Here is a 25119-nt window from a genome sequence, read left to right as displayed (position 1 = left end):
CAAAATTTAACTTATTCACACTTTCAGAATGATGCCACTTTTGGCACAGCTCTCTGTAACTATCGATAACCTATCGATAACTTTGATATTTTTTCAAAATGCAACTACGGTCACATCGCCACGTGCATTCTTTCATTTCAATTTTTCATTCAAAATGGCTAGTCGAGTTTCTCCTCTTAATAATCAACTAAAATTTAATAAAAGTGTAAGTTAACGTTTAATTTAACCACACAGATTGCTTGCTTGCTTTTCATGATGATAAATTCGTACCGCCCCAGTCTGAAAAGACGTGTTGATTGGTTTTCTATACTGACAGCTAAAAGATACATGTTGCCGACTGATTTGGTGATAAAATTGCAATATACTACTATTGTTCTTTTAATTTACAGAATGCCACGCGGTAGCAGCAACCATCTGCATTATAATGAAATGGAAAATTCAATTTTTGATATGTGTTTCGCCAGATATATCGCACGTGTTGAAAAGTAAGGTTAGTTTTGATGTGAAAATTATCTAGATTTCATAAACTATAGTTTACGATTTTGCTATTTGCTGAGACTCTAGTCCACTTTTATAGTAATTTTCATATATACTTGGTTAAGTACTGCCACGCTGCTTCTCGCTAGACTTCATCCTCTAAAAATTAAAAGATTCGAGTTATTTAAACCAGCCGAACTGTACTAGAAAAATGAAGTTACTGAGTAAACTATTGTTATATGAAATCTCTTCTAAAACTGTATGATGAAACATTTACCCAGCTCGCTTTGAAACACTATGAAGAGAACTGTTCCATATCCAACGCAAAAATAAACTGCTGACTTGATTCATTCATAAATGAGTTTAGTTTTTCTTAATATATATATTAAAAGTATATATTTTTCCTTTTGCAGAGGTAGTAATGGTTTTGGAGCGTCGACTTTTTGAGTATGGATCTCCGCCTAAGGTGAGTTCTTTATATTTCATTTAAAAGGTAACAAAAAAAAATTGTAAATGATGATTTATTATTATTTGCTACTCTTGAAGATCATTGATGAATACTTTCACCTTAAAAACTGATTTACAATTAAAAAACAGAAAGTCACTCATTAAGAAATAATAATTTACCTATATTTTAAAACATTTTTATTGCTGTCTTTGCAGTTTGACGGTAACAATAGAAACTCAGCAATCATTACTAAACTCTGGAGACAACATAAATATCAGGTATTTGAATACTATACATTTTTTCTCGTTTTTTTTTTGTAAAAGTATGATGAAACATTTACCCAGCTCGCTTTGATATTCTATGAAGAGAACTGTTCCATATCCAACGCAAAAATATACTGCTGACTTAATTCATACTATTACAATTTCGACTGATGTTTCTAAGTACTAACACTTAGCATGTTTGTATTGTGATTACAGGGATCATACAGCGATCGATGGTTAATCAGGACACATAATACAGTGAAAATCAGGTAAATAAATAATTTGATTTACAATAAAATGCTTTAATATTTGTATGATGAAACATTTACCCAGCTCGCTTTGATATTTTATGAAGAAAACTGTTCCATATCCAACGCAAAAAATATACTGCTGACATAATTCATACACTAATTAATATGATCTTCCTAAAACACTTTCTTAAAATATATATTTTTTTATATTTGCAGACTGTTTTTGCTCCCAACTGAAGCAAATTAGGAAATTTACGAATCTTGGCTTAGGTGTGTATTTTTTACTTTATTAACAATAGACTAAACTGGAAAATGATGATTTATTATTATTTGCTACTCTTGAAAACCTCTGATGAAAACTTTCACCTTAGCAACTGAATATAAATGATAAATTCGAAAGAGTTATATCAACAATCAAAGTTGACAGTAATGGAAATGTTTTGCTTTATCTATTATTTACAGGTTGAGGGAAATGAGAAATGCTGAGAACATCTGGGCAAAAAAAAGGTATGTAAAACTTAGAATTACATAGTAAAATATTAAAATAGTGTGATGAAACATTTACCCAGCTCGCTTTGATATTTTATGAAGAGAACTGTTCCATATCCAACGCAAAAAATATACTGCTGACTTTAATCTTTGATTTAATGAGTGTGTTCTTTCCTTGTTTTTTATTAACAACCTTTTTGTTACTATTGCAGAAAGTTATACTAAAATTCCACATTGAGCTCTGGCGAAAAAATGCAAAAGTAACTTGGATCTTGGCATTGGTAAGTAATAATATAAAATATCTATAATAAATCAAAAAGATCTATGATGTTCAAGATACCGCCCCAGTCGGAAAAATTATGTCGATTGGTTTTACTTACTGATTATATTATCAACACATTGTTTTCGTGCTCAGATGAATTTGTATTAATCCTCATTTATATAATTTCAGGTCTGGACGAATATCTATTCAAATGTCTGCTAAATTTTTTAGTATGGTGAGTTCCGTTTCTCTGTTTTTTAAATCTGTGTATTTTCTTTGATGACAAAACAATAGACAAGCATATAACCGAATAATCATGTTGATATTCAACCGACTGAGTAAAGAGAATACATAGTTTTTTAAAAATATTTGAAAAACACGTATTAACTTATTGAATTTTACAGATTAAACTGAAATATGTACCTACAATACACTCCAAATATCGATGCCAAATGGTAGGCAAGCACATATTAATAGAAAGATTTTTATATATGTAATGATGAACAACTTTATTTAACAGTTATCCCTGTCATAAAACTAATTGATGATTAAATAAGCTGATACATATATAAAAATCTCTCTATTTGTAATTTTCTTTGTTTCACTTGTTTAATTCCACTTACGTTACTTACAGTTGTCCTGATAAAAAATTTAAAAACTACTCAAAAGAATCGCTAACTTAAAGAGGTGAGTTAAGTCCTTGTAATCTTTTTACCAATTTAGTTTTTGCCTTTATGATGAATGACTCTCAGTTATCCCTGTCATAAGACTAATTGATGATTTAACATGCTGACATATTCAATTAGGGATTTCTAGTTTATTTAGATGTTTAGAAACTTGCTAAAAAAAATTGCTTTTTTTGTTGCAGGCTCTTATCAGCTTTAAAGTATGGCAAATGGCACCACAATCAACATTTAAAGATGGCTCTAAAAGAAATTAAGGTAAACCCCAATCCATTACAATTTTTAACTTAGGTTTATATATTTAATGATGTTTTTGGATACCGCCCCAGTCGGAGAAACGATGTCGATTGGTTAAACGTACTGATAAATTTGTTTAAAAATTTTTGGTATTCATTTAAAGACCTATTTATTCAAGTTATTATTATTATTGTATCTTACAGATATCTGGATTATTGCTTTGGCTTCACAGTAATCAATCATTTGAAATTGACATAGAAAGAAGTTAAGGTAACTAACTTTCAATTACAATAGTTAAATTTTGGCTTATATTTTTTGTGATGATTAAAGATACCGCCCCAGTCGGAGAAATTATGTCGATTGGTTTAACGTACTGATAAATGAATGTTCAGAAATTTCTTTTCTTCATTTATAAATTTATTTTAAAAGACTGTTTTCTTAAACTTTACAGATATCTGGATTAAAACTGCAAAATATGTTTATCTGCAAGCCATGTTTATAAAGGTGTGTATATGTACCTATCTAAACTTTATATTTAAAAAATAAATGTTCTGATGACAAACCAATAGACAAGCATATACCTGAATTTACGCGTGTTGCTAACTTTTTTCGACTGAATTAGACAGCTTTTAATAACTAGGGAAATTGTATGTTATGTATACTAATCAAAACTTTTTATATTTCAGGCTTAATCGGAATCGATTTTAACTAATGACTAATAAATCTGCTGACTTTGGTATAATAAACAAGGTAAGTAACCTTAATAATATCGTATTAAAATTAAAAAAAATGTTTATGATGAACATGTTTTTTAACAGTTATCCCTGTCATAAAACTACTTGATGATTTACTAAACTGACAAATCAACTAATTTTATGATTCAGAAGAATTTTGCATTTGTAATAATTCAAGTAATTAATTTCCTTTCAGGTGATGAAACCCCAACACCACCACCTTGGGTTTATTTGCTTTGTGATTCATTCGAGCTGTTTTGGTACGTATTGTTTAATTTCCCTGCAAACTTATCAAGCATATAGCTGAATTTCTATGTCGATAATTCACGTGACTGATCCGTCACTTTCATTTCCATCGCCGTGATTAATCTTCCCGTTTTGCAACTTATTTGTATCTTATCTCTGCTTGCAGGTATTCGACGGATTGGGAAGAACCACAAAATGATTTCTAAAAATAAAACTGATGTATCTTATCGATGAATAAAAATGCAAAGATTTTATTTAATATAACGTGATATACTTTATTTTGCATTTCAAATTATGTATAGACATTCATTCGCTTCAGTTAGCTGGGAGATATTTGTAATGCTTTCGCTTTCCACATTGACCCAATTCAGTGGGCTGCATATAAGAATATTCAATTTGTAAATGTTTGAGTCCTATAAGTGTATATACTTAAGCCGTTTGGGCCTTACACTTTGTATCATTGTAAATATATATATTTATATGTATATTCATATATCGTATGCATGGATTAGTGGCGGGGGTATACACGTTCAAAAAACCCAATTGCTTGTTGCACAACAAAATCAAATCATTTCGATACTAACTTTATGATCGTCTCAACTCGTTTTCTGTTTCCGACGCTCTCAAATGCTTTAAAAGTTTTTTTTTCCGAGTGTGGGTGTGTGTCAATTGCACACTGAAACATTTAATGGAAAGCACAACTAGAATGGCTGGGGTAATATTGTTTATAGATCGCTAGACTCTAGTTTAGATATCGATACAAAAGTTCATTTCTACTAGACAACATTTATAAAGTTTTTGCAATTATAGTATTTGATTTGCGGTTTCGACCTGCTCCTCTCCTTTGGATCGTTTAAAACTAGAGAGCTAATCAAATAATATGTGCTCCCCGTTTTCGAAGTGGGACAAATCAGGCCAAGTCATTTTTTAACATCAATGACGATTTACACGGAACAACGAAGAAAGAATGCGAAAATATATTGCAGATTTATGGGTTACATCTAGATGTCAATTCCGTGCGGGGGAGTCCGAATAATAAGGGGATGAGTCCGAATCAAATGTCTCTAGCGGTTGCATTCTCAATCACTCCTCTTTGTCTCATAATGTTTAATTTCATTTCATTTTCTTTTGTTTTTATTACAATTACTCAATAAATGTTTTTTAAAAAAACAATAAGGAATCAACAATATTCATAAAATGTATCATTATAGAATATATGGTAAACGTATGTCTAAAAACTACATATAATTTGTATAGATCTAGGTCTGTGTATTTGTTTGGTTTGGGTATGAAATAAATAGGTTTCGCATGCGTGTTGGTGAACAGAGAAGTCGAAATGGAAGTAGGTTTCTCTCTATATATATATTTCTTATTGCCCGATGTGCTTCTTGATCAGAGCCTGCAGCAGTCGCACCTTGGCCTTCTTCTCCTTGTACTGGGCATAGGTTTCCGTCTCCAGCGAGCGGCGATCCTGCTTGAGCATCTTGCGTCCATTCTGCTCCTCGAACAGCGACTCGTACTCCCGGATGGTGGCCTTCAGCAGGGACTTCTCATCGCGAGCTCGGTCTAGCTGCTCCCAGAGTTGGTCCACACTGAGGGCGGAGATGTTCTCGCTGGCCGCCTGGTTCTCCTGGCCCGAAGAAGTTGCTCCTCCAGCCGCCGGACCCGTCAACGTGGTCGTGGTCGTCGACTCATCGGAGGAGGCATTCTGGGTCAGCGTGTTCGGGGCATTCGAGTCGCTGGGCGAGTTGGTGGTCTCGGTGCTGTTGTTCGACGAATACTGCAGCGGCGTGGAAGTGGCCTCGAACACCATCGCCTCGTGCTCCAGAATGGTGGGCAGCTCGGGCACTCCTGTGCCCGCCCCAAACATCACGGTGCGCGAGACCAGGCGCTTCAGCTGCCGATAGCGATCGTAGAGCGGTCGGGCGGCATCACGCTCCTCCTTGGTGATGGGATGGCCATAGAGGCTCTCGAAGTACAGCAGGCCATGCTGCACGGCACTCTTCTCCTGCACCAGTTGGTCAGCACTCAGATCCTCCAGCTGCTCGGAGCGACGGCCATTCACGCGCTTCTCGATGAGATTCTGCAATGAGTAACGAAGGGTAAACCTTTAATATTTATTTCAATTTTCAAGAGAATTTATAATAAAATAATATTAAATTCTCAAAATAGCGTAGCAAATAATTTTAAAACATTTTTAGAAAACAAAACGTTTTATTTATCTGCACTTTGTGTTTGAATAAAAATATTTTTTTAATTAACAAATACTATTTATATAAACTAAAAAAAACTATTTTAATTCTTGTCACACTGACCTATGGAAATGGTTATTTATTGGGCTGTATATTTATCCAAACCGAACCAGTATTTTTGAAAGCTATTAAATTTTATTATGACGTCACTATATATTTAAAAAACGGAGTTTACAAATTTAAGAGAGCGGAAGAACTGTTTAAAAGTGAACTTCTTTCTCTTTGCTTATCGTATGCACATCGAAGTCCAGTAGATGGAGCCAGCTAAAACTAAATTGTCATTGGGGACACATATGTTTTGAAATTTGAAAGCCGAGTAATAGGTACCTAAACGTCTACTGCGTTGCTTCTTGTTTTATATGACAACTACTGATTCGATACATAATGATAAAAAGCAAATAATCAGTGCCACAGAAGCACCAAACTGATAAAAGCCACCCACATTGGTAAACAAGACAATCACTCAGCGACATTAGGTATTACTCGTTTTTGATTTGTTTATGGCAGATTCGCTATGACTAGGCGACAACAGCAGACATTTCGAAAGAAGATGCCAGAGCGCCAAACAGAAATAGAAACAAGTGCGGAATATGTATATCCGTATTGTAAACAAATAAAGTCCCAACATTGCAGTATAGCAATACTATATGGCGCGGCACTTGGATGGCTGCTCTTTTGGCCATTTCCCATTTTCCACTAGGGAAAATCATTTCGCGCGCACTTTGTTTTCTTGGCAGAAATTCAATTTCGATGCGGATTCCGTTGGGCCAAGTGTTTGTCTGCCCCGCTCTATGACAAATGTATCATTAATTTGTCAATATATAATAGAGCAGAATGTAGGCTGTTGTCTACATGTCATAAATACATATGGTATATGCTTTATAAATAGAAACTCATTATAATGTGGCAGAAAGAACCTAATTTGGAATTTGGGAATTGTTTTCGTTCGGTCTGTCGCCTCTGAAATCATATAAAGCTCTAGAAATTAATGATGTAATCAAGATTTCTTTTTTTAAAACAAAATAATTTGCAGTTTGTTTGTGAATAGTGAATAAAATATTCATAATTTTATCTTAAATATGTCATAATAAATATTATTAATATTTTTAAATTGTAAAGAGTTTTACGTTGTTAAGCTTTTTAAAATATCTGCAAATTTCTAATATTTATATTTGAATTTTTAACTTTCCATATTTAATAATCATTTTTTAGTATTTTTGTTTAACTTTTAAAAATTCTGTATAATATTTTTTTAGTGTAAATATCTAAAAGGTTTCCAACTCACAGCGCTGTTTACGTTTTTATTTAAAAGCTATATGACAGGGCATAAAAACGTCGCTTAGGCGCAAATTTATTTTCCTAAGATATATTGGCCAAAAGAAAATATGTTTACCAAGTGCCTTTTTGACAATGGGGCAAGATCAAAGCTATTGCAAAAATGCTATATCTAAATACCCCCCCCCCCCATATATACATGTATGTATATGATGTCTCTGACGTCTGTTCCACTTGCTAATTGTCATAAAATGCTTCGTGTCTCGTGATTTTGCAGACTGCTAAGAAAAAAAGGGCATAAGAAGGAGCTATGTATTACCTGTTCGATTTCAGCAAGGGTGGCCTTCATGCGCTCCAGCTTTTTGGCCACCTCCTGGCCACCAACGCCTCCGCCGCCACCACTTCCCACCTTCAAACCCAGCGCAGCAATGGGATCAGTCTTGAGCTCGTGCCGCTCCTTGCGCAACTTGCTTAACTCCGCCAGGGCATTTTTCATGTATTTGTCGTTCAGGCGCTCCGCCTGCGATGGTCGGTAGCCCAATCTCTGCTCCAGCGACTCCTCCAGCTGCACCAGCTTCTTCTTGAGCACGGTGACCCGTCGGTTGATGGTTTTTAGCCGCTCCTCGGGCGACTGAAAGGCCACCATCATGGCGGGCAGCACCTGCTGCATGACGTCGCGGGTGCGCATGTTCTCCAGCGAACTGAAGGCCCTCACTGCATCCATGGGCTCCAGGCAGCAGTCCATGTCGGCGATGTCCGAGTGCAGTTGCACGGTGGCCGCCTGTTTGGGCAGCTGCTGGGGATATGGCATGACCTTGGCCAGCTGGGCAGCCGCATCGAGATTACCGCCAATATGTGGTCGGGAGTGGGCATATCTCCTGCTCAGGATGGGCGCAGGTTCATCGCCCCGCTCCCAAGGCAGCGACTCCTGGGCAGAGGTCAAGTCCAAGCTCTGCTGCTGCCGCTGCGGTTTGGCCTTGATCGGAGCCGGGGCATTGGAATTGGGCGTGCTATCATCACTGCCCGCCGAGGAGCTTGTGGTGGGTGTGGGCGAAATACTGGCACTCCTCTTCGTCTGCAGCTCCTTCTGCTGCTCCTTCTGCTGCTCCTTCTGCTGCTGATGGAAGTCTATCAAATTGTTGTCGTTGTGATCGGAAGTAGATTGCTGCTGTTGCTGCTGCAGCTGGTGCTGCTGCTGTTTTCTGCTGCTGATGAAACCTCTGCGCTCGTACTTCAAGGCCGACAGATCGTACTTGTAGGCACTCTGCTCATCTCGCCTTGAGGGCAAATACTTGGATCCACTGCCACTGCCTGCCTTTTTGGCCACTCCGGATTTGCGTACCGGTGGCTGGCGGGATTTGCAGAAGCGCTCGCTGCTGCGACGACGCTCGTGCTCACACTCGGAATCATCGCTGGCTTCCTTAACCGGAGGCTGACGAGCGGGACTGGTCTCCTTGACCGCTTCCCCTGCCGCCGTTGGCAAATTAGCCAACGAGGCATTGTTCTCGCCCAACTCCGAGGACTCCTCCTGCTCCCGTTCGAACTCCTGCCGGTAGTTGGCATAGCTGGTCGTGCGCTTGAAGTCCTCCGAGGAAACGCGCCGTATGACCTCACATTGGGCCTGTAGCAGACTAGGGGCTGCCAGTCCCGTGGCATGTGAGAGAACAGCCACCGCCGGTTCCGTGAGCAGCTCCTCGCTGTTGCTGCGCTGCAGCTTGCGATCCTGGCCAAAGGCGGAGCTGCTGTCCAGGCGCTCCTTGCGCTTGCGCGACGACTTCTGCCATTCCAGAGCCGGATGGATGATCTCCGGCAGATATGTGGATGTGAAGCCACTGTTCAGGTGGCTCTTGTCCGTGCCCGCCGGCGTTGGCTTGTCCGGACTGCGGACTGCCGCCTCATGTCGGGCAGCAGGATTCGAGGACGAGGATGAGGACGATGAGGAGGCCGTCGACGATGATGAACCAGTGAGACGACTCAGGTCGTCTTCGTTCAGCCCAGTTGTGGGATGTCGCATGCCGCACTGCAAAAAAAGGTAGAGTGAGTTCAAATTGAGAACAAATCCATTAATTGTCGTGACAAAACTTAACGCTAAATTATAAATAATTAAACAGAGCCGGCAAATGTCGTACAATTAAGTGGGTTAATAAGAGTTCAGCACAACGTGTCGTATGAGTAATATTCGTTCAATACATTTATTTGTGCCCCGTCATGAGCCATCATCAAAGTCAGCAATTCAAGGTAATCTTTAGCTTATATAAGCCCCACACGATCTGATAAATAATTTATGGCGTTCTAGCCAAAGTCAGGTTTTAGGCACAAATATTTAAGGCATTCTTTGTTATATAAAAGTCTGACAAAATGGTGCACTACTAACTGCATTAAAAACACAAATTAAACAATTTTATTTTATTGAAAGAGTTCGTGTTTTAAACTTAAGGTATAAACCAAAACCTAATTCAATTCATGGTTAAATAGGTATAACTATTTGCAAACAATTAAATTCTTTAGGGTTTAAAATTAATTAATGAAATGATGAAATTCTGGTTCAGTTTGACTTAGATTTTTTAACCAATGTAATTTATTAACAGATCTTAACAACTATTTGATAATTACCAAAATGTAAGTTATAATCCTGGGCGTCATTTTGGTTGGCTAATCTCTTTTAATCAGTCTAACTAGATTTATTATCACAATGAATTTAATTCAGTTTACTTTGGCTTTTGATCACAAGCGTTTGATTTGAATGTACTTTTGTTGAGCAATAAAAGTTATAATAAAAATGTCAACGCCTTAAATCTCGCTTAATAAATTTCAATAAACACTAATTGAAATTTCCTTTCTGGTCTGCCGTTTTCTCAAGTGCTCAACCGTTTCTAAGGTCTGCAGTTTTAAAACATTTCACATGTTTTGTGGGCAGTTAAGTTTGACAAAATTGTTTTCGGCCGTTTTCCGCGATAATGGTTTTCGCGACTAGTTTTCCGTTATCAAGAGTTTTCTTTCGGAATATTTAGCTTTTGGCTCGGGCACAGCCGAGCAAAATGTTTGGGGAGAAGCGTAGAACGTTGCTTTCTTTTAGCGTACCGAATCACTATTAAACCCATTCCGCTCCGACCTCGCGAATTATATGCGAAAATCCCGCGAGAGCGGTTGAGTTATATCGCTAGAGCGGGAGAGCGCGCCTGCGCCGTGATATATATTTCCCGACCGATCGGAAAGAGAGAGGGCCGCCAAAAGGTGCGAAAGCTTCGGTAAACAAAAGTCGGGAATGCTAACTACACTGGTAGAAAAACAAATGTATTAATTTCAAGTATTTCATACTCAATTAAAATTTTTTTTATATTTTATGCAGTATGCAATTTTGTTTTAAAAATTTAACTTAATATATCTGAAATCCTTAATTTTAATTTAAGCCACAATAAACATAGAAATATCTATACATATATGCTTATTAAACAAATAGGTCCCATTTGAAGTCTAATATCATATTTTCCGCATATAGTAAAATGTTCACATTTTAAAAAGTGCTTTTTAAAATGCATTGTATTTAATTTGTTTTAAATTTAATTTAAATATGAGATATGATAATATCTGAAATATTTAATTAACATTTTAACCATACTTAACATCAATATTATGCATAAATAACAAATAGGACCCATTTTAAACCTAAAATGGTTTTAAATCATTGTTCTTAAAATTATGATTTTAAACTTAATTTAAATAAAACATATAAAAATGTATGAAAATTATGGGGTTATTTATTTTTACTATTCCACTTTTTTTTTATCAGTTTAGTCTAAAAGGAGACATTGCTGGCGTTTCTTGGGTCTACCTTTACCTTCCTTATCGACGGGGTAGGCGAGCTGTATGTGTATATAATCGATGTCTTGGTATCAAAGTTGCGCGAGAGGTTTTAAAAATAAATCTGGCCCGGCAATTAGCGGCAGCTCTAGACATTATGGCCATATTAATGAGGTGAATTAATTTATGCACTTGTTTACGCCCCCTGCAACACGCGTTTCGCGCTCGAATCTCCCATATATATAGCCCAAATCGATTGATCGATTTTGGAGGATCCGAGGCCAAAGACAGGTAACACAAAAAACACAAAACACAGGTAACAACAAAAGCTAACGGCAGTTCCCGCAGCCGGAAAATAAAAACACAAATATATGCACGGGTACAAATGCGAAAATACAAAAAAAAATATACGAAAAAAAGCGTAGCCGTTGAAAAATAAAATTCAAGTGCAATGTCACGACGTGTGTAAAAATACAAATTTAAAAACAAAACAGCAGCGCGAGAAGACGGAGCTGGAACTGCCTGAGTCATTTTCCTCTAGGTTAACCAAATATCGAAGCATCTCCGGTCAACTGCCCGATAGCAAACGAGACGAACTAATTAAGACCCACGCGCCCTACAGTGACGTAAATGGCGAACGTGATCAAGTACAGCAACAATAAAGAAAGAATAACGTATACAAATTTCACACGATTAACAATTTATTGGGGCGTATATTCTGAAATATGAAAACTTCAATTTCATGATCCTCACTAGCATTGCATTTAGTTTAGCTATTGACAAAAAACATTGCAAGTCAAGCTAAATACCATTTTCTTATCCCTTACATTTGGAATGTTGGTTAGGTTTCATCGAAATCAAAAGAAATGTTAAATTTTAAGCAAATTTAATTAAGAGATTAACTAGAAATGTTTAAATTTATATAGCTTTTCTTAAAAGATACCTAAATTGACAAGAAAATACTGATTTTATAAGTTTTTTAAAGTAATAACTTGAACATCAGTATTTACAAATTTAAGCATGACAACACTGCGTATGAGTGATAAATGTTACAGCCATCACCTGGCAGCTGTCCCAAAACATTTATGTTAACTTATTTTTGGTTTAAACTCATAGAAAGCAAAAGAATATTTATAAAAAACTAATTTAGGTATTTCACATTTAGCCCTACAATGTCTAACAAATATATTTACACAACAAAGAATCTTAACTCTCGAAATAAAAGAAAGGCGCCTGCAAAGCATTTCCATCAAAGAAGGGTCTTAGGTTTTATCAAATTAATTAGACTGCCTAAGACCATCCAGCGGAAAGGGGAATTTGCTGTGGGGATTTGCGATGGCAAATAGATAGGGACAGGTGAAAGCCCGTCGCCTGGCACCTTATAATGGATAGTGAATTGGACTTCAATTGAACTCGTGTCAGGTGTATTGATTTAAGGATTGATTGAGTTAGGCCAGGGAAACCGAACCACCATCAAATTTATTATATAATGAAACATAAACAAAATCACTGAGCTCCTTGTGATGAGTAAATCTTCAGAAATCGAAAAATATTTCTCTGTCATTACGATATTCTCTTCTCCGGAATTGTTTACTCAATAAAAGCGTGAAATAATTGTTTACAAAGGGGCAACCACACAAGTGCATGACTCAAAAAGCTCCGACAAAAGGTCGACTTGGATAACAATCCGCACTGAATCCCCACTCACCCAATCAGCCCACGACTGGCAGCCAACACGAGCCCACAAATGAATTGGCATTTATTCGAATTTTGCTTTCGGTTTGTAGTTTTAAGATAAAGATTGATCCCGACTATTTATGGACAGCAGACGAATAGAGTTTAAGTGGTTTCGGAAACAAACAAGGAAAACAATGAACTCTAAAAAACGCTGGATAGATTGGGGAAATTTTCTTTGGAATAATTATCAGAGCTATTTTAAAGCATGTTTCAGCTGAAATATTTACCTCGAAAAAACAATTATGTACGTTTTTTGACACTGTTTTCAAAAGCTTCTATTTAAATTCAACACTAAAAGAAATAAGAAACGTATTTCAAGAAATATTAAATCTTTAAACTTTATTTTCTTAAAAGAAAATAAGACCTTTTCAAAAGTTTTTAAGCAATAAGTAAAAAAATAATGAAAGCAAAAGTCTTTTCCTTATGTTTATATCTAATTTGTTTGAGGTACAAAAACCCATTATGGTAATGGCTTTCAATTAAAAATACATTCTTAACGTTTAAAAAGAGCTTTCAAAGAGTTCCGCCAGGAAGCTTGTTAACTTCATAATCCTCCAGCCTATGCCAATGCCCAGAAGGTCGTGTAGCACACTTTTCACAGCGCCACGCGCTGGAATCAATATGTTTACCGCCCAAAAACGAAAACAAAGTCATGGGTACAATAGCATGTGGATTTATGAGGGCTTTGCTGCTCAGACAACAAAAACCACGTCAACGCCGCCTCGCACTGTGATGCTAAAATTGGACCACATGGCGTATGCGCGATTTGTGGCGATGCCAGCCGTGAGATGTGAGATTTCGGGAATTTTAACAAGCCCGTGCGAATATATCACTGGCCGATGGAATTGGACGATTACCCGAGTACTTTAAACGGCGGGCAAATAATAAAAAGGCATTTTCACCGGCTGATAAGTCGGATTTACCTGGTTACCGGGCTAAAATCATCGAAAAATCACCAGCCTCAGACTGCCTAGCGCCGGCTGAAACCGGTAGTAAACCGGTCACTGCAGGTCGGCCACTAGATAATACACTCCCATTCACCCATTGAGAGGTTTCAGGTCTCGGCTTTGGCATCGCTTAGGGTAAACAGCATTAGCGTAATTGTATTTTTGATACGAGCAAAGCAGAGGCAGAGGAACCTCAATCGATAAATTCGGCTGGCAATGTTGACATTTCATCCAGTTGAGTGGCTCGGGAATTCGGCAACCAAATCGTAAACAAAGCGATTGTCATTGTTTACCAGGTTTCGGCTATTTTTATGGGTTGTCCATCCATTTGATGGTATCAAAGAATTTAATTTACAAGGATGGAATAATGTCTACATTACTGCATCAAATAAGTTCAATGTTAAGTGTAAAGCTCATATGGAAATTAAATTTTAACATTTTCACTTTTATGTAGTGTATATCTGAATTGGAGTAATTTTTATTTGATTTTTTAGGTTATTTATTTATTTTTAGCTTTATTAAATATGAGAGAACTTTTGACTTGTTGTTGTTTGTAATTCAAAAGCAAACCTTTTATTTGGAGAACATGAAAATAATGGTAGATTATTTTGTATCTATTACTGACTTTGTTGGTGTGATATTACCTAATTGACAAATATACAATTCCGCAAAGGCTAGAATAAAAAAAAATTCACAGATGTTGATTAGCATTTATTTAAACACAGCTGTTGCTAATTTGTATGGCGACTTTAGTGAGTTTGCAATGAGTTACTGGCAGTGCACCTACTTCAATCAATTTACTTTGGAGTCCATCAATTGAAGACAAGGCCGGAAAAGACCCATTTAAAGTTAAGAATGGAATTCCGAGTTTTCAAAAAAGATATCCGTTGCACCCAGTTGACAGCACGTACTCGCCTTCAATGGATACATATGTGAGAGCTTATAATTGAACGACAATTAATCACACCGATTAGATAAGGAAAAACGATTCACAGAAACTGATAGCGAATTAAATTTATGTACTGCCGCTGGAATTTCAAGCAGCCATCTCAAGTGGCCAGGCATGATCATAGTGTGTGGTTTATAAGACTGAAACTCAAACTCGTTTCTATTTTTTACCTATCTAGTTCTATTTTTGGCGCCCTAGCAATAGTAACTTTCCGCTGCAAATCGCATCAATCACTGCTATTTAGGTATCGACTAAACAAGTCACTGTCTCACCCTCGAATTGGTTAATGTCAGTCACGTGCTTTTTGGATTTCTGGGCTGTGATTTCTAAGACTGCGAAACTTGAAAAACAATATAAGAATGAATATAAGGGGAGTGAGGAGATGAGGGGCTAACTACCCAACGAGTTATGGGGAAATGCCAGTGGAATATTACCAGGCCCGAAACCGAAATGCAAATGTGAAGCTCGCAAAATTTTAATGAGCCGAGGCTGAAACAACAAAACAAAACAGAGCGGCCAAAGTGAGTAGCAACAAGAGACTAATGCGTCAATAGGAGCTAGTCCAAAAATAACCTGGCTAATAGCATAGAAGTATTTTAAATGCCAGGAAATGGGCTCACATTTTCTTGGGGGTCAAAGTACATATCCTTCATTTTCCGCTCGTGACGTAATTACTTTATGGCTGGTCACTTGATCATTTTCTGCTGTTGTTTTTGTTTTCGCTTGAATCCATTAATTGATTTACAAATTCCTCTTTCTGCTCCCCATATTTGAGTCGTTATTTCTGCCCGCCTTTCGTTAGAATCAATCAATTTCAATTGATGAAGGCATCTACAGTTCATAAAAAAAATCGACAGCAATCAGAAATTTCTTTTTCCAGTTTCGTGAACTTTGCCGACTCGTATATAAATAAAATAAGGGGACATAATTTACGAGCTGCGCAAAAATTGAACAGGTTTTTGTTATTTTATTTATTCCCACTGGTTTCATTTTAATTTTAAACATTTAATTTTTGCTGGGACAACAAGGAGGCATCTCTTGTTCTTAGGCCAAAACATTGGGATTGCCATGAATTATAGTTTGATATGTTTTTTTTTTTTTTGATGGTGTCACATCGCCGACTGGTCCCAGACGCTCCGGCCACATGACCAGCCGGCAAAGTTGGTCACGAGACCCACAAACGAGGCACAAGACCCTGGCGGGTGCATCTAATGGAAGCTAAGTCTTTCATACAATTGCCTCGCGATGACTGGCGCTTTTTTAATGAATGATCTCCAGAATGGTGACCGGCGAGATCATGTGGTTTACAGTGCAATAAGAAAACTACTAAAAACTACACGTGTTGCTCGGCAAATTAATCCTAAAAAGTACTTGAAACAGGTAGAGAAATTCAAAATTTTAAGTAAAGACCATTTTAAACACTAAAATCAATAAGCCTATGAAGATTTATAAATTTATTTACATGCTTAGGAAAGAGAATTGGAAACACTTAAGCCTTTAAGAAAAATTTACATTTTGTGCTTTTGTTAATTACATTGTTTAAACATAAAATTAGTTGGAAAACAGAAACATTGTTTTAAGCTGTCTATTTATGAACTAAACTTGTATATCAAATTAATTTGCAAAAATGAATATAATTATAAACTGAACTTGTTTACCAAAATAATTTGCAAAAAATATATATAATTTCTTGTGTATGTAAGCTAAAAATGTTATTGAAAAACAAGGAAGTTTATTTTTTTTTTATGCCTATTTTTAAACTACTTAAATGTTAAACAATTTCGTTTAACTATTACTATAAAAAAGAGCGTAATGTTTTCCAAAGGTCGAAGGGACAAATTATATATCAAGTTTATATAAATTATGCATGGGTTCATCCTTTGTTCTCTGCATATATAATTGCAATCAATAGTCTCCCTCTTTTCTACTTCTATGAGGAAAGTGGATTTACTGTCTGGGCAAACAGTGATCCCTGGTGATAATAAATACTGTTTAGTGGACCAGGCCGAATGCCAAATATAAATTTAAACAATTCCAAAAATAAACCTCACGATTGTTCGCTTACACGTTGAACTTTTCAGACGCCGTCTAAATATAGATAAAACCGCGCAATTTGGCAAAAAATATATGTTTGCTATTCCGTTTAGTTTACGCGTTAATTGAGTTTCGTCGACACAGTGGGCACAGTGGCTTCTAAAATATTGTTCATACCTCTTCATAAACAACTTAATTGGTTTACCTTTAATTATAGTCTGGGGATAGGTATGCGAATGTATTCAGACATAGACATAGTCAATAAAGTTGGTAATTTTTCGGGTCAACATACTAGACAAACCAATTTTCGTTGCACGTCACGAAAACTGACATGACAATGGGAATTATCCGTGAATTCGGGGACAGGGAAATCGAAAGGGGGCCAATAGGAAAAGCAACTTGTTTTATTTACAAACCTGCTAAACCCCTTGATAATAAATAAGGCAAATGAGTAAATGGAATCTTTTTTCGGCAAGGGAAAACTTTCCGCTGCGTTATAGTTACAGAGTGCTCACTGTTTTGTCATGACTCAAACTTAATATCTGTAAGCAAGAAACAATAAACAAAGCAAACACAGAAAACAGAACACAAAATGGATCGATTGGATGGGAATGTAATGGAAAAATCAGTAGTCCCACTAACAAGATAAGATTTTAGTTTGTCATAGACAAAACTATATAGAGTTTGATTTGTGCGCCTGGATGGCGCTAAATTGGATATCAATATGTTTATCAAGCGGGCTTTTCCCTGGAAATTGCCAGCGGTCGTTCCACTTTGTTGCAGGCGTCTGAAAATATGCAATGGATCCGATTACGTTCGCAAACTTTTTCCATTGCCCTGGCCAAATGTGCTAATTTCTTTATAAGCCCCAGCGGTGGCAAAAATAAACATCGTATTATTTACCTAAATGATACACCTCGCAATTAGTTGGCAATCGATTTTGTAAATAAATATCCGGCAATAAGCGGCAATTGTGGCAGACAGGTGTGAAAATAAGGTAAAATTGAGATGCCATATCGAGAAATAAAATGGTGCTATTTACAATATTGGATATTGTTAGAAACAATTTAACGCTTGTTTATTTGTAAATATTGTATGACCTCCAAATAGGGCACTATTTTCTTAGTAAAAGGGAAAAACATTTGGTCATTTCTGTGGGTGTTTACACAGAGATATCGATTTGGTGAGTACTTTCTGGTGCCGGGCATTATGTTGATAATCAAATTATTTTGAAATGAGTAATAGTGCACAATGATGTGGCAAGACCAGATAAAAGGCTTTATGTCGTTACATTAAATTCAATGTAACTTTATGCCAAGTGGTTAAATAATTTAAACATATTCTAAGTTTTATTTATAATTCATTTCAATCTTCATGACTAACTAAAAGAGTGATGATACCACATTAACATTAAATGCAATTAAATTAAATTTAAAAGTATTTTCAGTTTAAAGACCAATTATTTTTTTTTAATTATTTAGTCTCGGGTTTCACCCTTACTATAAAGCATAGTTAGTTAAGTGTTATACTTACAATGCAAGCCTTAACGGACTTCCAAAGATTTCTCCCAAAGTCTTCAATCTTGCTGGTTTTTCCCCGTACGTTCGCCAGTTGCACGACGTTTTCCGCTTGAGTTAGTAGATGGAGAGGGTTAGGAGATGACCGAACCGAGTCAAAGATCGAAGGGTGCACGAAATCACTTCGCCCGAAACTTAATTTGCTTTTTGGAACCGGCTAGAACGGTTTGGATAAAGCCCGTGGAGCGCAGGATAGTCACATTGCCGTTGATTCACACGCGCGCACTCGAATTGGAAGGTATGGCGGATGCGTATACTTAATTTAACTATTACTTTGCTGTGGCCTTTTGCTAATATTGTTAACTTTGGTATGGTAGCTTGATCTGATTATTGTGGTTGTTCGTGGTCCAGAATTTCGCAATCTCACGCAATGCAATTGCTCTCTCTCTTTCTCTCTCTCTCTCGTATTGGGGCCCTCGGGCTATTGCCCGCTATCCTTTCTACTCGCTCTTGAGCTTGATTTTTTTCTTGACCTTGTAACGACGGTTGCGCTGATCTACGACAAACTCATATCGCGATCTCTGCACATTTTCGCTATCTAGACTATAGCTCAGACCCAAAAGGCGTAGCACTCCTAGCGAATACGTTGTGACTGGATTTTAGTGCCGGATCGGATGCGAATTTCCTCTCTCTCTCTCTCTGGACGAGTCCTTTTCACCCTCGGTTTGCTGCTCTTTGATCCTGTTCCTGTCTCTTAGTGGAAGGAGAGAGGACCTCTTTAAGTGCCCGACTAACGGTGACTGAGCAGGCAGAGCGCACCTGAAGCGCTTTTATAGCACAGTTCCAGTTGTATCCTGCGATCGCTCTTCTCCCTCTCTCAGTCGCTCGCAATGCACTTGCACTTGCAGTTACACCCACACACTTGCTCTGGCTCCCTCTCTCCGGGTATGGCTGGCTCGCTTGCTCCCACACTACGGCTGCTTCAAGAAGTGAGTGGAAACGAGACGGTATCTGAGCATGTGTCTCTGCGGTTTTCGACTGCCGCTCTTTATCTTTTCGGGAGCGCTTCTCCGCCTTCTTGTTCTGCCTCTTCTGCTTCCAATTCCAACCGAGAGTTTTTCCCCTTGCAACGCCGTTGTTTTCCTCGTTCTCGTTTTTGCTTTTGTTGTGGCTGCTTCTTTTGGCACTGGGGCAATTATGTAAAACGTTTGTTTGGCTTACTTTAAAAACTCGGATACAGCTTTGGAGTGCTTTTTTAGCTCTCAATAGTAGTGGTATTTATAGTTAATGTTGTTGTGTGCGAGGTCATCGACGCGTATAAGCCGAAAAAAATCGATATTTAACACTCGTCGCACTAGATAAAATGGGTTTATAGGTCTTGCTTTTGGCTATTGTCTTTTCAATGACAAATATCCAAAGAAACTGGAGTTTTTAAAGCACAATTGCATTTACAATTACAATTACCGGGCCGCGAATATAAAAAACTTTCCGCTGCTTTGGACTGCACGTTGTATCGCAAGAGACGCAATTTTTCCAAATGGGAGCCACACACAGATTTTGGAGCCCCAACGCAGCGCTGCTCTCTCTCTCACTCTTTATCTTTCCTCCCTTTTCACTGCTCGGTCTCTCTTTGCGCAGACTCTTTTATCGGTTTCGATTTTATCTCGGATTCCTTTGCATTAATTATACAAATAGCGGTTTCATTTGCATATTTAGTAAGTTCTAAGATGATGTTTCCTTTCAGGTGGAGTTGCGAAATGGGCGTGTAAACAAAGGCGTAATGCGCTCGCGCGCTCTCTTTTCCTTGGCGGTTCTCTTCAGATGACGATGACGTTGCAAATAAAACGGTTAACGCATTTCTCTCACACCCGCTCAACTCTCACTCGTTCGCTCTCTCTTGACTAAATGCTCTTTTGGTTCATTTTCGTGGCTCAATTATTACGAATTTCAATGAAACTCATGACGGCAATTGCATACATTTTTGCATTTTGTTTCTCCATAGCTGAAAAGAGAAAAGCAAAAATAGGAATCGGGTTAAAACCTTTGATTTTCCAAATCCCGAATGTGCAATCCGAAAGCCCAAAAATAGCAAAAACTAGTGCGGTTCCAGATTGAGCAATTAAACCCAATTGGATGCAATTTACAGTTGGAAATGGTGGGGGGGGGGGGGGGGGGGGACAAAAGGAATAGGCGGTATTCACTAATTTACGGGTGTCAAGTTCTTATTCGTCCTAATGAACCCTCGAGAACTTTCGAGAAAAAATTTCCAAAGAGAAGGAGAGAGAAAGGGGTGGTTGGGTGGTGGCTGGATGGCTGGGAGAAATAAAATAGTATCTGCAATTGCCCAGTTTGCCGATTTGCATTTAAATTGATGTGGCTGTACGTCATAAAAAAATTTTGATTATGCAAATGGAAGGCAAACAATCGAAGGAACCCAGAATCTGTTTACTCTAAAATCAGTGAAAATGCAATGAAATGCAGGGGAAGTATCAATAAAGCAAAGGAAAGGAAGGCGATTAAATGAGGCATATATGTATATATATTGTAATTTTAATTATATTTAAGTAAAATCAGCTTTCATTTATATTATCTTTATTATTTTCTACATTTTAATTTATTTTTTTATTCGGTTACCTTTTATAAGCAATTCATTTAACCTAACCCTAATTCCCTCCTAATAATCGTATATCTATGTCATTATCTAGAATATGCCTGTTAATAAGGCCATTAAATGACTAATTGATTGATGATGTCTGGCAATTAACCTCAGATGGATATTTTGCGTGCCGCAAGTCTTAAAATATAACAAAATAAACATGCGAAATGTTCTTAATTTCTTAAAAAACCGATATACATATCTATACGTCCATACATACATACATATATGCGCACATTAAAATGTTTTTGACGTCGCAGACGAAAATTGGCAACACAAAAACAGTTTTTAATGTTCTGCTTTCTTTCAAAAAAAAGCAAATAAATAAATTCAAAACAGAACAGAAATCGCAAAATTGTAAACATTGAAATGAAAACAAGCTTTGCTTGTCTGTGTAAACGCTAATAAAAGCTGAAGAGAAACGTAAAGAAACCAAAGAAAATTGATGCTAAAAGTGTGCAAACGTTTTCCCGAATTTCGTTATTTTTGTAATCTTTTACAAGTCCTTGATGCAATCGACCCAGGTGCAATAATCTTGAGTCGGATGGTTTGCTTTTCGACACTGGCAAACATTTAAATGTATTATAAGAAATGCTGTTTTCTTTAACGTTGACGATTAAAGCAATTCATAGTGGAATTCAGAAACCCCTTAAGGTTATTCAAATAAAAATATTTGATTTAAGTAATTTAAACATTATAAAATAATTACAAATTACTTATACGACTCAACCTATTTTTAAAATTTGTTGAATAATTTTTTAATTTTATTTAATTCAACAATTTTATTATAATTTTTCTCATAATCAGTATAAATTATTATGTTATCAGTACCAACACTAAGGATAATTCATTTTTTCCTGAGCAGCTGAAAGCTAAATCACAATACTAATATACTTTTTAGATCAGCTTTAATGATAAATCTATTATTGGTGTAACTTTCAAAATTTCAAATTTAGTACAGCTTGAAATTTTAATCCTTTAAGTGTAGCAGCACTTTTTCCTCAGTGCATCTTTAAAGCGCCTTACCTCTTTAACCAGTTGCAACACTTGTGCCCGCCATTTACCTAATTTTCGGCGGACTTTTATGCTCTCCTTCTGTGGCTGTTGTTGTTGTGGCCTTTTCCACACTCACACAAACTGAATGCGATTCACACACACACACACGGATAAACACTTGTGAACACTGCGAGAGAAAGAAAATTGTGAACCACACCGGACGAAGAACCAACATCGAATGAGCGGAAAAATAGCGGGCGCACGTGCTCAAAACAGCGTACACCAAAAAAAATAGAGTGGGAGAGAGGCAAATCTCCTGAGAGAAATTTCGGGTGGGAGGGCTTCTACTGAATGAAAGGGACTTCGTTTGCGCTCGGTCCCCTTCGTTTGCTCTGTCCAGCTTTCTCTCTCTGTTTCTCCCGCCTCTCAGAAGGACTGCAATTTGAGGCAAACAACGGCATGGCTTACCTACGCCCCTTTGGTCACGCCCCCGCGCGTTAATTAAATATCGCACATACGCAGCGTTAACACTTCCATCGGACTTTCATTTGGTAGGGCTTTATACTTGGCTTTGGCTTTAGCTTCGGTCGCATTTCATGGCTTAATACTCTGATTCGCTGCGGAATGCTCGCCGTAATGTAATGTAATGTATGTACGTCCTTGAAAGCACACTTAGAGCACCACCACTGCCACCAGCCCACGCGGTCGCATCCTTCAGTGCTGCTCTTTTATTGCATCCTGCAGTGAGACAAAAATAAACAAGAAATTTGAGCGATATTATTATTGAAAACAAAAAAATAGTAAGTAATAGTAAATAGTAAAATGAATTGTGTGATATAAACATAAACATGTTAATTTTATGTTTTCTTTAATATTTCTATTCGAGGGAGATCAAAAGATCAGGTCTAAATACACATGTGGCATTTGTTTTAAAACTACCTTTAGAGTAAATGTTTTATAAGAACTTAGTATGCCTCTTTTTTTTTATTTAAAATATAATAACGTTTATAAAATTAAAACTTCCTGATGGTTAAGCTACTAAAATCCAAATACCCCCTAATATTGGTATATCAATTATATATAAAACGGCATTCTAAGTTCAGGTATTTTCGACTTTTAAAATCGGTGGCGTAAGGTTCTAAGCGTCATTGGGGTACAAGAAGTTCGTTAACGACTACTTTTTATAACATTCCTCAACATTTGGAGCTTAAAGTAAAAAAGGATAGATACATTTTTAAAAGAACAGCTTGTTTTTCCGTGTAGGTATCCGTTTCCACGACCGCATACGTGCCATTTGACAATGTTGCAGGCGAGCAGCGGATAATGAAATCCGCAATTGATGCTTGGGCACGAACGGAAAAAGGATTTGGGACTTTTATGGACTTGTAGGACAGCTCTTATTGCGTATTTTGTGATGCCCAAGTCAAAGTAAGCGATATGGTTTGTTTCTTCGCCCTGGGCTTTCACTTATTCGTTATTTGACCAGGCCAAGTGCTCGAGTATAATAGTATATTAGTATATATTCATTTCTATATGTTCATAATAATCCCCCTTTTAAATCTGTATACTTTTTGGATATTTGCCAATGTCTGAACATTTTTAGCCAAATCGAAATACGTGCATGGCGTAATTTCGAGCCAAAATATTGTTTATTTCTCTATCATTTGCCGCCGCTGCAGTTTTCATGCCAGCTTTTCCCCCCTTTCATTGTTTTGCTTTCCGCCAAAATATTTCCATCTCGCAAAATGCATTACACAATGCTTGAAATGGAAATGATGTGATGAAATGGCAAATTTCTTGACTGATTGAAAGTAGAATCATTTCACGGTTTTGAGGGTTTTACGATTTGAATAATAGATTCTTACATAGATTCATTCAAAAAGTAAATGGCTATTTAATTTAATATCGTATTTTCGCAATAAGATTATTACTTTGTGGGAAAGTCATTTATTTTGAGTCTAATATTAAAATGTAGAAATTAAAGTAATAGACCACTTAGTTTATTGAGGTATCTCAAGATTCGAGGGTCTATTTTTAAGAAGTGATTTTAAAACTTTAATTTTATAAATACAATTTATTTAAAATATTAATTCTGATTAAACATATTATTATTATGCTACAAGAATGTTCTGCTATTTAAAATCGTAAAGTAGCATTTACACATATTCATGAATTCAATCATCAAGGTCATGGTGTTTGTATTTCATCAGTTTTGTTGCAAGGGGTGCGCTTTTTTCAAGGTCACTTGCTGCTTTAATTTATGCAGGGGCGACTGATGCAGATAAATGTATGTGGGCTTCCGGGGATATACGTTATTAAAATATGCGTGACAACCGAAAATAGCTGACCCACAAAGCCAGTGAGCTACTTTTTCCTGCTAGGCGATGCCACTCCACCCCATTTTCCACCTCAATCCCCTTAATTTGGCCCGCTGTCTAGTCTCATTTTTTGGCCATCAGAGGTCCGAGCAACAATTACCCGCAGACACAACAGCCATGATGGGTGGGTGGGCCAACCATCCACCCACTTGATTCACCCACACCTCACACCACCTCCTGCCCCGCCCACTGTCCGCCCCTTTTTGTGAATGGCACCGGAGGATTCAAATTCTGCGCAGAATCCTCTCTATCGATTAACTCACAAGGCAGACAGCTCTCTCTGGAAAAACTTGGGATAGGACATGGGGATGGGTTTTTTTGGGATGGAAATGTGTGATGTGTGATGCGGATGTGAAATCAACTGCGTAGTAGTCAAAAGTCAAGTTGTGGGGGGCGCCTTGGGGGTGTGGCACCTGCTGCTGTGAGAGGGATAATGTTCGAGATCTTAAATGCGCAATTTAGTTTGGGGTATGTGAGATGTGCCGAA

General features: G+C 37.2%; 1 protein-coding gene, 1 long non-coding RNA gene and 1 other non-coding gene across 6 annotated transcripts; 2 read left to right on the top strand and 1 right to left on the bottom strand.

The window, feature by feature from the left end:
- Positions 1–70: 70 nt before the first annotated feature.
- On the top strand, positions 71–4359 carry LOC128254495 (uncharacterized). 2 transcript variants are annotated; one of them, XR_008267552.1, is made up of 17 exons: positions 71–205; positions 390–485; positions 891–943; positions 1141–1203; positions 1405–1457; positions 1656–1709; positions 1902–1946; positions 2141–2209; positions 2380–2425; positions 2595–2645; positions 2825–2877; positions 3059–3131; positions 3314–3380; positions 3562–3614; positions 3797–3860; positions 4041–4104; positions 4257–4359. It is a non-coding gene; the product is annotated as an uncharacterized LOC128254495 (long non-coding RNA). The 2 variants fall into 2 exon arrangements; XR_008267551.1 differs by having other exon boundaries at positions 390–490.
- Positions 2680–2758, top strand: LOC128254507 (small nucleolar RNA R38). The gene has a single exon (XR_008267558.1). It is a non-coding gene; the product is annotated as a small nucleolar RNA R38 (small nucleolar RNA).
- LOC128254469 (protein FAM13A) lies at positions 4340–22481 on the bottom strand. Of its 3 annotated transcripts, none has more exons than XM_052983605.1 (4): positions 22285–22481; positions 18619–20604; positions 7937–9637; positions 4340–6173 (listed from the first exon to the last, which is right to left on the bottom strand). In XM_052983605.1, the coding sequence occupies exons 3-4, from the start codon at positions 9629–9631 to the stop codon at positions 5460–5462; spliced, it is 2409 nt and encodes an 802-aa protein (XP_052839565.1). In that variant the 5' UTR covers positions 9632–9637; positions 18619–20604; positions 22285–22481; the 3' UTR covers positions 4340–5459. The 3 variants fall into 3 exon arrangements, with proteins under 3 accessions (XP_052839565.1, XP_052839566.1, XP_052839564.1); XM_052983606.1 differs by having other exon boundaries at positions 22323–22481; XM_052983604.1 differs by lacking the exons at positions 18619–20604; positions 22285–22481 and adding an exon at positions 10231–10709.
- Positions 22482–25119: the final 2638 nt, after the last annotated feature.

This window comes from Drosophila gunungcola (assembly GCF_025200985.1).
Source record: "Drosophila gunungcola strain Sukarami chromosome 2R unlocalized genomic scaffold, Dgunungcola_SK_2 000004F, whole genome shotgun sequence".
NCBI classification, from domain to species: domain Eukaryota; kingdom Metazoa; phylum Arthropoda; class Insecta; order Diptera; family Drosophilidae; genus Drosophila; species Drosophila gunungcola.
The sequence above is the reverse complement of the archived record's forward strand: the minus strand, read 5'-3'. Positions and strand labels throughout refer to the sequence as shown.

Bases quoted from the DNA above. Each gene is read 5' to 3' on its own strand.
- LOC128254469 (XM_052983604.1), bottom strand. From the start codon at position 10,260: ATGACGCCCAGGATTATAACTTACATTTTG. The intron at 9,638-10,230 runs GTAATTATCAAA...CTTTTTTTGCAG, and splicing joins GGATTATAACTTACATTTTG to TGCGGCATGCGACATCCCAC. The intron at 6,174-7,936 runs GTAATACATAGC...TACTCATTGCAG, and splicing joins CCCTTGCTGAAATCGAACAG to AATCTCATCGAGAAGCGCGT.